Source organism: Schistocerca gregaria, chromosome 2 (assembly GCF_023897955.1).
Source record: "Schistocerca gregaria isolate iqSchGreg1 chromosome 2, iqSchGreg1.2, whole genome shotgun sequence".
NCBI classification, from domain to species: Eukaryota; Metazoa; Arthropoda; class Insecta; order Orthoptera; family Acrididae; genus Schistocerca; species Schistocerca gregaria.
In genome coordinates, this window is record NC_064921.1 from 257,042,654 (window position 1) to 257,057,624 (window position 14,971).

Genomic DNA, 14,971 nt, shown 5'->3' on the forward strand with positions numbered 1-14,971 from the left:
TTTCTTGGATATGGCAACAGTTTATAGAGGCCAAAACTGTACCCCGAAGACCAGGACAGGACTGACAATGTGTGACATCAGAAAGAGAGGACCATAATTTTGGCTGTAAGTGCATGACAGTGCCACCCTAATACTGCACAGCAACTGGCATCTGGCCTCACAACGTTCACTGGATGTGTTGTATCGGTGCAAACGGTGTTCAGAAGGCTTTGGCAGAGTGACCTTTATTGTTGGAGAACTGCTGTATGTGTACTTCTGACGAGTCTCCACAGATGGAAACATCTAGAGTGGAGTCATCAACCTGCCATCTGGATGATTGATCAGTGGGCCAAAGTTATTTTCACAGATGAGTCCCAATTTGGTCTGGAGAGTGATTTTTGATGGATACAGGTCTGGAGGGAATGGGGAACACGATTTCGGAACCCAAACATTGTGGATAAAGACCAGTATAGAGGAGTATCCCTAATGGTGTAAGCAGAGATTATGTTGACCATTCGAACACCCATTCGTGAAATTGCATGGGTGAATCAGAAAGATTCAACTGTTGTCAGGAACCATGATGAGATCTTACGACCTCATGTGCAGTTGTTGTGAGATACCGTAGGCCAGACTTCACATTGTTGGACAAGAATGCTCAACCTCATAGTAGTAGCTGATGTTTTCTTGGTAACAGAAGATACTTCATGTATTTTGAATCCCATAAAGCATGTCAGGGATGCAGTAAAGAGAAGGGCTACATCATGTCAGCATCCACCAACCACATTCCAAAACTTGTGAGCAGCTCTGCAGGAAGAATGGGCATTACTGGCTGAACGTGAGATTGACGACATCATTCACAGCATGCCCCATTGTTGTCAGTTCTGTATTGCAGCCAGAAGTGGTCACACCACATACTGAGCACATTAAGTAGTCGTCACAATGTCTATGCTAATACATTAAGTTGGAAAAAATGAAGCACATTTTTACCTACCCTTATGCATGTTTAAGTTTTTTATGTTCTGTTTTACATTGTTTCTACTTTACTATCACCTTTTTATACTGTCCTGTGGCAAAATAAAATCAGCCTTGCAAAATTGCCATTTGTTGCTTTAATTTTTGACACCAGTGTATTTTTGTGCATTTCATATTTAAATATTTGATTTCATATTCACAGCAGGTGTGAAGATGGTGCCTATGTCTAATATGAGCAACAGTGCCAAAATTCTGCCTAAGCCAGCATTTTCATCATCTGTTCAGTCACCAGTTTATGTAATGACTTCGGCTACTGGTGGATCACTTGTTACAAGGACATCATCTACAGGTGAATTTATATTACTACTATTTTGCTTTCTGCTGAAATATTACAAAACTACTTTTCTGTGTTTACAAATTATCATCCTAACAACAGTTTCACTCATACTCTCCCATCATGATCAGAATCAAGTCCAAATCCAAAAACAGCATTGTCAGTGACGTACAACACTTAGCAGTGAAAGCACATTTATTACAAAGGCCATCATACAGCCAGAACAGAATTGAACTTCTGAATGGATAGTGCATCTCTTTGTACAAACACTGAATATTCTAGAATATTCAAACATAAGAAATTACAGTAACTTCCAGACCTGATAAATACTAAATGACAAATGATTGTGTGTGGTTGGGAGTGAAGTAGCAGCCCTCAGCACGCCTGCCAGCAACACAAACCACTATGCCACTCTGCATGCAGCACAGCTCGCAGCATTGTTCCCTCTCCTGGAAAAACAGCACTCTGCTTGTTGGAACTGACTAAAATATCCTAATTCTAGAGCTTGTCAATAGTCCCTTGTATCACTGTGCTGGCAGATCCTAATGTACTTGTCTTGTTGTCACATCCTCCTCACTGCGATGATCATCGAAGGTAGACCCTTGCATCTAAGTTTGACAGTCATCAAGCGGGTCTTCTTTCCTTAAACGAGAAGCTCTAATCATCAATGTGTTCCTCAGGACCTTAGTAGGGCTTCATACGGAGAACATTGACATTGTCTCTGCACTTTTGTCTTCTTGATGAAGGGTCATAAGTCTCAACTTCGTATGTGACATCTGACAAGTGACAAAGGATATGATATGGCCCAAAATAGCACTTTAAAAACTTTTCCTATAGTCCCCCTTTTTTGTGCAGGCATAAAAACCCCTAACTAACTCTCCCAGGCTGTATCTCACTGGCTGGAGCGTGATGTTATATCACTCTCGATCTTTCTCCCAGGCATCCAGGGTCTATATAAGAGCCATTTGTTTTACTTATTTGGTCCTGGTGATGAAATGCATCACATAATCAGTCTGAGTATCATCCAGTTGATACAGAAACAGTATATCAGTTGTCATTTTGATCTCGCAACAATGGAGCAGGAAAAACAATATGAAGCCTGTAGTTCTTTGCTTTACTGTGTTGTAAGAAATTTCATAATGGGTAGTATTGTATCTCAATCTCTGTGTTCAACATCAATGTGCATCGAGAGCATATCTGCCAACATCTTAAAGCATTCTGTGCGACCATTCGCTTATGGGTGGTAGATGTCACAGTATGAAATTACCTCTGTTACTAGACTTGAAAAATTATCCATGATTTGAATTCACCACTTGATATGCTCCATGCTTCAAAGTGTTGTCTTTCTTAGTATTTGACAATCCATCTTTTCCTTTATTTTGAAGAAATCATCTAATGATGATTTTTTTAAGAAGATGAAATGGATAATGGTATCATCAAAGTATTTTGCGGTGACATCCTTGTATAAAATCATCTTGGTCTTCAGACACTGTCAGATCAGAGTTGAAACTCAAGGTTTCAAAGATTATCACTATCTTTTTTATTTGGGAGATGATTGTCTGCATCCTTTATAGTGGCTTTCAAGCTTGTTATCAGTTGGGTGACGTTTCTGGGGATTATAACTTCTGTTGGTGGTGTGACGTTATTTGGGTCCTGGGTTTGCATGCACAAATGCGATAAATAGGTTCTATGAAGGTATGCCACTCTTCCCAAAAGGCCACTACTGAGAGGCAAAAGGAGACTGCCCCTAGCATCACCTGGACCCTTAAGAGTTTTGAATTTTGCTTCTATTTCTTTGAAGATGCTCCATCATAAGTATTCATCTGCAGGCACCACTCACATTATAACCTCCATCTCTGTAAAAATTGTGATGGCATATGCAAAATTCTGCCTTTTCCTTTATTACAGAATCCCAGTCAGTCAGTTTGTGGGAGAGGATCTTTGTTTTCTCATAGTTGATCTTGCACCCCTGTGTAAGACTTTGTTCTGCTATTGCTGATTCCTCAAGATTTCTGTACTTAATGTGCCATTTATGTTCAGTGCAGAACTTGGCTATGGTGCGAATATTCTGGTTTACATTGTGCACATTGTGGACAATGGACACTCAAATCCAGGCTGTCTTTCACTGGACACACCAATTCTGCAATTTATCACATTGGTTGAAATAATGGTCTAATATCATATTTATGCAATATGTGCCAAATCTTGCTTGAACTCACTTCACAGAATGGAAGGAGTGCTGTGAGTTGCTGTCTTCCATTGGGTGGATAGGTTTGTGGCTATGTTTACCAGGGAATGCAACTTTAATTTTATGTGGTTTGTATCCATTTTTCCTGAATACATTCTTAAGGTGTTTTATTTCAGAACCAAGCTGATGGTGACCTCAAATTTTGGTGCTCTGTATAATAAAGTGCTCTAGACAGAATGCTTTTGAACTGGATGATGGACACTGTGCTCTTTTAGATAAAGAGCTGTGTGGATCAGCTTTCTGTACATAGAATGATTCAAGCATCGATTCAATTTACGTTCAACCAACAAGTCCAAAACTAGCAACTTTCCTTCCATTTGTTATTCCATTGTAAACCTGAGGTTCATATGTGTGAAATTTTTGAAGTCCAAAAATTGATTTAGTGCATCCATTCCATAAAGCCAGATTAGAACAACTTCACCAACATACCTATAAAAACAAGTTGGTCATAGAGGAGCATAATGTAAATCACATTCTTCAAAATCTTCCACAAAGAATATTTTAAAGGACATCATATTCGCCACTGACTGTAGAAATTATTTATTCCACAATTGCATTTTTCGCTTTTGGGCAATTTTCAACTGTTATTGCAAAAGATTTTGCTTCAGTACATGAAAGACTAAAATCCTGTGACAGGTATGTAGGTTATCATAAAAAATAAGCCTTTTCTTTGCAGAAATACAATAACATCAGGTGAGTGTAAAGTTCTGTACATTTTCTACAATGAAAATGCTATTTCTGACGAAGACATGGGTACATATTGGAGAATTTTAAAGTCTGATATATTAGCTGAAACAAAATCTTTTGCATTACCAGTTGGAAATGGCCCAAAGGCTGAAACTGCAATTGTGAAATAAATGATTTCTAAACTCAGTAGTAAATATTATGTCCTTTATAAAATATCCATGACTGTAAACACTGACCATACGAATTCCACACAAACGGTAATGGTAAACCCCGGCAGACGGTCATATCTTGAGAAGGAAGATTATAAATGTCTCCATATGTCTCTCTCTCTCTCTCTCTCTCTCTCTCTCTCTCTCTCTCTCTCTCTCTCTCCCCCCCCCCCTCTCTATCTCTCTCTCTCTCTCTCTCTCTCTCTCTCTCTCTCTCTCTCTCTTACACACACACACACACACACACACACACACACACACACACACACACACACTTGTCCTCATAAGCAAACTTAACTGGAACAGCTCCAGAATAATTTCTATTTCTGTTCTCATTCTCTCCTTGATTAATGGCGTCATTGTGTGAAAATAATCTCAATACAGGCAATAATAACTTCTGTAATTTATTGTTGGTACTATGTGCTTCAGTTCAAGTTAGTGCAAATTAGTGATCAATATCTTATTATACGTACACTGTTTTGAACTTTTTGGTAGCTATATATACAATTTTAAAACACCACATTAATTTTAACACATTCATATCAGTGCTGAGAATTGTGTTTCTCACTGTGGGGCAGTGCATGTATTCATGCTTTTGTTTAGCTGGCAGTGCTCCTTTTCCTTGCCGGGTGGCAGCAGTCATGTTCAAATACCCTATGCTACTATTTTGCAATACTGACCTTTTATGTTGAAAGTGGTGTAAGTCCATTCTTTAAAAATGACAACAGATCACATAAAAAAAATTGCACTAAATTAATCACGAATTATATGATTTGTTCAGAAAGCTCTGTCTGTGTGTCATCTGTTTTTGACTAGGGTCTTGTTGGCCAAAAGCTCATTTTGTGAGACTCTTTTTGTTGTGCCTATCTGCAACTCAGAATCTCTGCTATATGGTGAGTAGCTACTATCCTTTTCACAATATTGTTACATTTCATCATGGATTTTTCAATGCTGGGAAATGTAGCAAATAAGACAGTCTTCTCAGAATGAGATCTTCACTCTGCAGCGGAGTGTGCGCTGATATGAAACTTCCTGGCAGATTAAAACTGTGTGCCCGACCGAGACTCGAACTCGGGACCTTTGCCTTTCGCGGGCAAGTGCTCTACCATCTGAGCTACCGAAGCATGACTCACACCCGGTACTCACAGCTTTACTTCTGCCAGTATCCGTCTCCTACCTTCCAAACTTTACAGAAGCTCTCCTGCGAAACTTGCAGAACTAGCACTCCTGAAAGAAAGGATATTGTGGAAACATGGCTTAGCCACAGCCTGGGGGATGTTTCCAGAATGAGATTTTCACTCTGCAGCGGAGTGTGCGCTGATATAAAACTTCCTGGCAGATTAAAACTGTGTGCCCGACCGAGACTCGAACTCGGGACCTTTGCCTTTCGCGGGCAAGTGCTCTACCATCTGAGCTACCGAAGCACAACTCGCACCCGGTACTCACAGCTTTACTTCTGCCAGTATCCGTCTCCTACCTTCCAAACTTTACAGAAGCTCTCCTGCGAAACTTGCAGAACTAGCACTCCTGAAAGAAAGAATATTGTGGAGACATGGCTTAGCCACAGCCTGGGGGATATTTCCAGAATGAGATTTTCACTCTGCAGCGGAGTGTGCGCTGATATGAAACTTCCTGGCAGATTAAAACTGTGTGCCCGACCGAGACTCGAACTCGGGACCTTTGCCTTTCGCGGGCAAGTGCTCTAGAGCACTTGCCCGCGAAAGGCAAAGGTCCCGAGTTCGAGTCTCGGTCGGGCATACAGTTTTAATCTGCCAGGAAGTTTCAAGACAGTCTTCTACTGTATATCATAACTGTCGATTAGTTCAAAGGGCAGCCACCAGAGGCACTCTCAAATTGGCATTGAGATTTCTTTAATGACACTCCATGAAAGTGTACAGTGAGATCTTCCTTGCCTAAATGAAGACACATTTCACCTTGCATTAATTAATTTTGAAGATAAAAATTCTGAAGAAGACTCTTTTTTACACTATGAGAAGTTATCTGCACCAACCACTTCACTCACATCCAGATATCTTCTTGTGCTGTGCTGAGAATAACTGCTTCAACATTGTTCATCACACTGTGTGTGAAGTTTTTTAGATCGAACAGTGACTTGACTGCAGTTTACAAGACTCAGTGACTTGTTTCTCATCAATATATGTCTTGCAAATAAAGGTGGTGTTTTGAGTTCTATGAGTGCTAATAAATTTACATGCTATAGTAGCTGATTACCTGCACAAACACACATAAGTTGTTCAGACAGTTATATGCAATAGCCACTCTTACAATTGATGACTCCAATGTGATAAACTTACAGTTATTAGAAGTAGAAGTACAATTTGTTGTGAGTGACCACGGAGTACTAAAATGGAAGACTCCACATGTGCTGAAGGTCCAATTTTCTGTCTTCTCAGTCCAGCACTCTGGTTTGTGCAGGTGGAAGCTTGTTTTTAATATGCAGGAATAACCACAGATTCTACCAAGTTGGCTCTAGTGGTCAGTCAGCTTGACCACCACAATTCGGTCAAAGTTGAAGACATCATAGCACGTTCTGCACAAGAATCACACTATAAACTGAACACAGTGTTGATTCACCCAGCATCTGCATCATAAGAGGAGTGCATATGTCCACTGTTAATGCAAGAAGATATTGGTGACAGGAAGCTGTCACAATACCTGAGGAACTCGCATGGTAAAGTCAAAGTGGTAACTGTACCAGACACATTACTTCATATGCTCTGGAGTAGCTGTCTTCTGACTCAGGTTAAAGCCACAGTAGCATCAAAGACAGAAATGCCCTTGGATGCCATCCCAGATCTGGCTGACAGGATTCAGGTTGTATAATCCCACCATTGATCAGTACTATAGTGATACCATGCAACTGTCGTCAGCAGTGACGGTGGCAGATTACAGTCACCTGTCTGCTGGTTTCACTGGAGATGGGGGGATCAGACTCGCAGGTGCACCTCACCTCGCACCTATCCAAACAGCAGCAGCAGTTGGACATAGGCACATCCAATTGCAGGACAGTCTCTCAGCATCCCTGCATTAGTAACCGGAAGACTGGACATAAATTGCTATTGAACATGAACTTGGATTTTCCCATTTACCCACATATTTTCCTATATGACTGCCACCAGAAACTTCATTCTGCTTTCTGCAACTCAGCAATAGCCACTTACTGTAGGCAACGGCTAGCTGGACTTGGTTGGTTGCGTCATGCCTTCGTCTGGAATTTTACTTTTGTGGATGTTATAGAACCTTGCTTCCTGGCATATTGTCATTTGCTAGCTGGTGTAGCAAATGCACAGCTCATTGAAAGCTTCACCAGACATGTTGCTGTTGGGTTCTGATGTAGTCCTAAGATTCATAGCACCAAGCCAGAGTATGCGTTAGAAAGCAGGTACTCCAAGTTGCTCAATCAGTTTTCAGGCATAACCTGATCACCTGGCATCTCGAGGGAAGTACATCACAACAATGTGCATTTTATCAAACTACCAATTTTATGCCATCCTAGACATCTAGTTTACAACTGCAAAGGGGAAGTTTAACTCAATATTAAAGGAACCTGTTATTCACCCTACTTGTAGTCCTCTGTCTTCAGCCCCCCATCTTGTACCAAAATGGGTGGCACATGATGTCCATGTAGTGATTTCAGTCTGGTGAATGCAAGAACAATTCTGGAGAGATATCCAGTGAAGAATTCTCATGAGTGGGCTTGTGCAGCCTTCAGTGTCAGTGCAGTAAAATAGCCTGTCACATGCATGCATTCATTCCAGAGTTTCCAGACATGGCAGTGCATTTCATGCATGTGCACCATGATATTACAGGTCCACTTCTCCTCCTAATGGTCAACGTTATCTATTGACTGGTTCTTTACTGTGGTATCGGGTGGCAAAGTAAAGTTTGATCAAGAGTTAAGACTTCCTTTTATTCAGTCTTTCTCACCTTACTATATCAACACATTTGCCGACCTCTTCCAATCAGAGTCCATTTCTCAAGGTACTCCAGTTACTGCTGGAAGTTAAGAGTGCAAATCCAGCATCCAATTCTCAAAATAAAAAAATAAATAAGATGCTTTTGTTAATGAATGTATTGTACATTGTATTTTTGTGTACAGTTACTATTAATTATAAGGTTGTTTTAGCATTCAGAACACCACAGATACTTTAGAAAAACATTTTCTCCTGTTGCATGATATCATAGGCATTATCATGGCTGGTCTTCCTCTATAGCTCGCGCCATATCTCCAAGGTAGGACCCTACAATGTGGAATAAACAGCCCGATCAGCAGTACCGCAAATGTGGTATGATGTTCATTGTCAGTCCCAGCTTGCAAATATGCTGCATCCATGCATTTCATGATACATGACTATAAATCAAATTTACAACCAAACAGTAGATTATCTAATTCTTTATGAAAATATTAATAGTGATAGTCATCATTCGTCAGTTTGAAAAATGCTTGTGCAACACATCACTTCACCAAAATGATATGTTACACTACGGATCCTTCCTCTTTGGCAAATGATGTCATCATAACCAAACAGTAAATATTCAAAGTTCAAAACTAGTTGTAAATCTTTCCCTAAAAATATCAATAGCTCATATATATTTGATGCATTATAACTGCTGCAATTGTAATTCATTTGTAGTAAATATACATATTCGTGTTTATTACTTGGGGAATCTCCTAGAATGATTTACAAACTAGTAATCATAGACATGTATTTGCCTTACTGTCACTTTGATTAAATTTCTTAACATTTCTGCCTGGCAATCACTTTTTACTACGGTTATGGGACCTTGTGTAACAGCTATTTATGACCCATATGGATCATTAAACAGCTTTTTTACAATATTTCATGGTTTTCTCTCATGCTTCACTCATTACAGGGACCCGCAGTCCAGTAGCCATGTCATCGAATTGTCCATATTTCTTCTAATTGAGTACATTTATTCCAGCACCCAGGCTTGTCTAACCATGCTCACAAAACTTTCGGAATTCACTGGATGTGTGCTATACTTCTGGTAAGCCTGTGAATCCAGCTTCATTTGAAGGAGTCCAAAATGGAGACTATTGAATATGGTAAAGATGGAAGATAGTCAAGGTACTCCAGGAGGAGAAGAAAAGACTGATACAAACTCACACCATCCCTACCCCCGCCCCCCTCCCCCACCCCACTTTTGGCTCCCACCATTGCACTCCCTTTCTGACAGGTTCTTCACTTACGAGCTGGAGGATAAAATTGTTTTACATACCCTACAGAACAAACTCCTTGGGTTCATCCACATAGGCACCAAAAATTTAGTAGCTTAAATCATACAGACCTCCCATAGAAAATTCCTATAAACCAAACTGTGTCACTTATCATCTCCAATACTATTAAAAGAAAAGAGAGAGAGAGATTCCTGTAGGAGGAGTGTACAAGACTCCACAAAACTCACAGATCCATACTGGGATATTGCCCTGTGTAGTTGTTACAGGTAAGACCACATTTTGTTGTTATGAGGCCAGTTTCTTATCAAACACCTTCAATATTCATAAAGTGCCCCCAAACCAGCAGAGTTACATGTTTTGAACAATCAACAAGTATTTTTTGTCGGTCATCTCATAATCAAACACGGAGAATTATGTCATCTTTAAATTAGCATATGAAACAGATTAAGAAAATCAGGTGAATACATGTACTTCACTTCTCTGGAATAACCTCGAAAGTAAAGGTACCAACTTACATAGTAACTATCAAGATACACTTCTCTCCACAGAAAGATTCTCTCTACACAGTCATTTAATTGTCCACAGCAATAGTGTCCATATTTACGTATCCTTCTTCTCTCAGATATAGGTCATTCTTTTCCTCTGGGTCCACCTATCATTCTATCACACCATATATACATACTGGTTAGAGTATGATATTATATTAATAGTTTTTACAACTCTGCCTTCTCCTTATAAACATATATCTCCAGGTAACATACTCTTAGTACAGCCCATATTCATACCCAGGGGGATATTAGCTCATCATGCTTACACTTCATAGCTAATGTTATATCGTCCTTGATGTCCTCATCAAAAGTGATGGAGCTAACATCCAGCACCAATTGAAAAAAGAAATAACTCATCTAGGTTCTGCAGTCTAAAGTTACTTAATTTCTGTTGTTTACCACATATTCATGTAAAACTATGCTAATTGGAAAGATGTGTTTCTTATGACACATATCTTTTGATTATATCCATATTAGAGAGAGACCTTTTTCTTTCCCACTCAAAGAGTATACTAAGAAAACATACTTCAGATGTGGAGTTGCTATAATTTTATATGGACCTTCATAATGGTGTGTAAACTTGCTTGTTTCTCTCTTTAATTATATACTGTGATGAAAGAATTCCACTAAAATCATTTCATTGTGTTTGAAATAAGGGGCACTTGCTTTTAAATTATGTTCTTGGACTCAAAATTGTGCATGTGTATTTAAATACCTTTCTAACTTTTCTTGTAATTTGCTAGGTGGTACCTCTTCTATTTCAGGCCAACAAAAAAAATTGAACAGCCGTTCTCCTATGAACTTTTTATTCAGTACTTCTTCTGGGGAAAGTCCAGTTGACAAGTGAGGTAATTCATAAAGGATAGCTTGAAACTCTGGGATCATCTGTGCACATGTCACATGTTCCATAGAATAATAGATCCAGGTTAATCTTTGTGTCTCTTTAATTATTATTTCAGATAGCAATAAATAAATAATAATCAAGGCTTCAGCCCCACAATTAAATACTCCCAACATAAATGTCCTATCATTACTACCTTCTAAGGTCAAAGTAACATGTACTTCAGTTTTCAATACCAACTATGTAGGAAAAGAGGGATTGCTACTTACTGTAAAGATGACACATTACGTTGCAAACAGGCATTTACACATAAGCTTTTGGCCACAACCTTTGTCAGAAAATGAAACACACACCATTCTTTCACACAACAATGAATTGTATGTGTTTCTTTTTCTGATGAAGGCTATGGCCAAAACCTTATGTGTAGGTGACTTTTAATTGTGCCTGTCTGCAACTTAACTTGTCATCTTTACAGTAAGCAGCAATCTATCTTTTCTGACTTTGTTAACCTGTACTTCCATTTATAAAACCAATAATGATGTAACATAAGGTGCCCCACATGCTTGGAAGAATTCCTTCTGTATAATGAAATACCATTAAATATTAAATCCCAGTCTATTAATGCATTACCTCTAATGCTTGTGAGGGATAGACTTAACTTCAATCTTATACCTTGTCACTGAGCCAGCAGTTATATTAAACATCTACATTTACCTCATTTTGCTAACATTACACAGTGAGACAACTTCATCTTTAATACTGTTCCTCTCTTCCAACAATAAACAAAGACCAGTAACTGTGTACATAATGCCACTGCCTCAGATAAGTAAATAAGAGTAAATAAAATTGAACAATTTTAACCAACATCATTAACTAAATAAAAATGCATCCAGTTAAGATACTAGTTTTGCAGAGGCACACAGCATCAGATGTGCCATGCAATTTCATCAGCACCATAAATTGACTGAACTATCCTCAGGATTTTGGCAATAGACACATCTTAAATCTTGGCTTCCAATGCTTTCACTGGACAGTACACTTCTTCGTATTGAAAATCAAGCACCTACACAAAGTAGCATGCCTAAAATTATGCAGCATACACTATTAATAAACCTTATTGCTTCTACAGATAATGAATTGTAAGCTGGTTTTTGTGAAACTCTTTCATAGAATAATGCTACAGTCAAATACCTACCTACTCCTGTTGAAATACTACTCACATCAACAACAAATACCACAATATACTTTGGTACATTCACTCATATCTAACCTCTGCTGACACAGACTGTGCTGAAGGCTTAACTCTTCACAAGTACTTTTCAGAGGTACATATAAATATTTGCTAAAATCTACTGTGTAAGAATTTGTTACTTCAGAAACTTCTGTCATAAGGACACCAATTGCCACCTCCTGTTCCTTTCTCGACCTACATGTGGTATGGCATCCGTGCTTAGATTAAGTATCTCCTCCAAGATTCCATCCTTAGTCTCAGTTAATTCATCCAAAATTCTGTGGTTCGCTCTCTGTTCTGTTTGTTGCCACATTACAGTGATGTGTATCTACAGATAATTCAGTCCTTTCTCTTTCTTTGTAATCAAATAGGTCAGTGATACACTTCTCGAAACCAGGAAGTGTAGAGCCTGAAATTTTGGCTACATCTGAATCTTTGCTTTGTTCCAACACACTTTAGCATATTGTGCTAAATTCCATTTCAGTTAATTCTTTTAATTGTTTTAAATCGTTGATCACATCTCTAAACTGCTCATTCACTTCATTTCAAACTAAACACCACTGTTTCAATATTTCCTAATTTATCTCCTCTGGTTAGTTGGAAAGTGTTGTCTATAACTGCAATATGCTGTTTTGTGTTTCTTGGTTTTTTCCTAGTTAAAACATTGATATGCTGTTCTAGTGTGGCATTTGTTGTTTTTACTTTTTTTAAATTCTTGTTTAGTATGTGCTAGTATCATGTTTGTCATTTTTATTTCTTTTTTAAATTTTATAGTGTTGTGTTTGCTTGTCTCAGTGTGACAATTAACTCAAGATTCTCACTAAATGTTCTGAACCAGCCCAGGATGTCCACATCCATTTTTCTTGTCACCATTGGCATACAATGCCTACACTAACACATTTTAATTAATCTCATCTTAATATTGTAACAGGCCTAGGCTATGTCACTGTAATACACTGATAAATCTTGGTTGCAAAACTACTTGCAGTTTCACTCATGATGCAAAAAAGATGTTTTGGAAACTAATCAATTTGGATTTTATACAGCTCACCAGAATCTTGCCATGTGTTAATGCCGGCGGGAAGCTGGATTGGTGTGGGGGTCATGCTGCAGCATTGAAAATGGGTGCATCATTGACCAAAAAGCCGCTGTAGATTGACAAGCTGCAGCTGTGATCTGCAGTTGCTGTTGTAGATTGGTCATGGTATTATTACAATCAAAGCCCTTCTTAATCATAGTTAAATCTTCCGACACATGGACTAGTAATTTTCTTCTCCATCGTAATTGTAGTCAAAGAATTTAATAATTGCTCATTGGCCCCCCCCCAAACCTTTTCAAAACACTTGATTCACAGTGCTAGTAATTGATTTTGCACTGATGCGCAATCTTGGCCGTTGATCTCCATTACTGTTGACAACAGATGTCAACTCCCACAAATCTAAGTACCCACAAGTCACCCGTTTCCCTTAAAATTTCAAATTTGTGTTTACTATTCTGGTTCTTTTATTAACTCCCTGGCATATTTGTTCTCAGTCCTGTCATGGTCACCACAGGCCATGTTCCACTGGTTCTTTACCACGATATCACGTGATGAAGTAGTCTGTTCAGGAGATGAGACTTCCTATTCTTCAGTCTTGCTCATTGTACTATTTTCAGTTGGCTGAGACTGCAGTTGTCTGTGTGTGTGTGTGTGTGTGTGTGTGTGTGTGTGTGTGTTGTATATTTACATCTATTGTTGATGAAGGCCTTATTTATTTGTGACAGTCTTTTTCTTGAGCCTATCTGTGACTTAGTATCTCCGCTGTATGGTGAGTAGCAACTTTCCTTTTCATAATATTATTACATTCGATCCAGGATTTTCCATTGTTTGATTTTTGCACATAAATAAGATACATATCCAAACAGAAGATTGGTTAATGCATTATGAAAATAAGCTTTTATAGTGATGATCATTATTCTTTTGTTCAAAAAATGCCAGTGCAATACATCATTTCACCAAAATAATTTGTTCCCTGACAACAACCATTGATCAGTTTACCCATTCAGTGGAAGCTACACCATCTGACAACATATCAATGGAGATGCTAACCTCTGCCTTCATTTCAAAATGTGTTTCTGAATTCAGTTGTTTGCTGCACAACATTACACATTTTGAGTTGTAGTTAACAAATTCTGCAAATTCTGTGGCAACCTCCATCTATGGACAACCTGTTACTATCCAGCTAGCAATGACATGATTGCAAGATTGTCATAATTGGCCTCCACACTGCTTACAATACAGACTTAGGCTAATTTTCAGCATTGTATATGGCAAAACACTTAAGCTGCTCGAGAAATTCATTGATCTGAGATCCTCGCAGCTACCGAGCCATGACTTATCGGATTTCATTTGTCACCCGAGGAATCACCTTAAACGCATTTGCCAACATCAAACCTCCTGACACAGAACAATGCCTATCTTTATGCATCATGACCTGGAAACATGCACACATGTTATGTTGCATACAGACAGTGTCAATCCATCGCTACAAGCTTCATACACAGGCCCACATAAAGTAACTGGATATTGTACTAAATGGTAAAATTGCTACTGTGTCAATCAACTGTGTAAAACTGGCATACTGATTTCCAGAAATGCCACTTACCCTTTTACCTTACAAACATCATCAGCCTCAAACAAGTACTACCATCCAAAAGAGAC

General features: G+C 38.7%; 1 protein-coding gene across 6 annotated transcripts in view; it reads left to right on the forward strand.

Annotated features, from left to right (window-relative positions):
* LOC126336812 (BRCA2-interacting transcriptional repressor EMSY) overlaps window positions 1-14,971 on the forward strand; it is a 286,258-nt gene that overhangs the window by 165,530 nt on the left and 105,757 nt on the right. For all 6 annotated transcript variants that reach the window (XM_050000859.1, XM_050000862.1, XM_050000861.1 and 3 more), the window contains exon 9: window positions 1,154-1,300. In XM_050000859.1, the coding sequence (XP_049856816.1) occupies window positions 1,154-1,300 (147 nt within the window). The remainder of the gene's footprint in view (window positions 1-1,153; window positions 1,301-14,971) is intronic.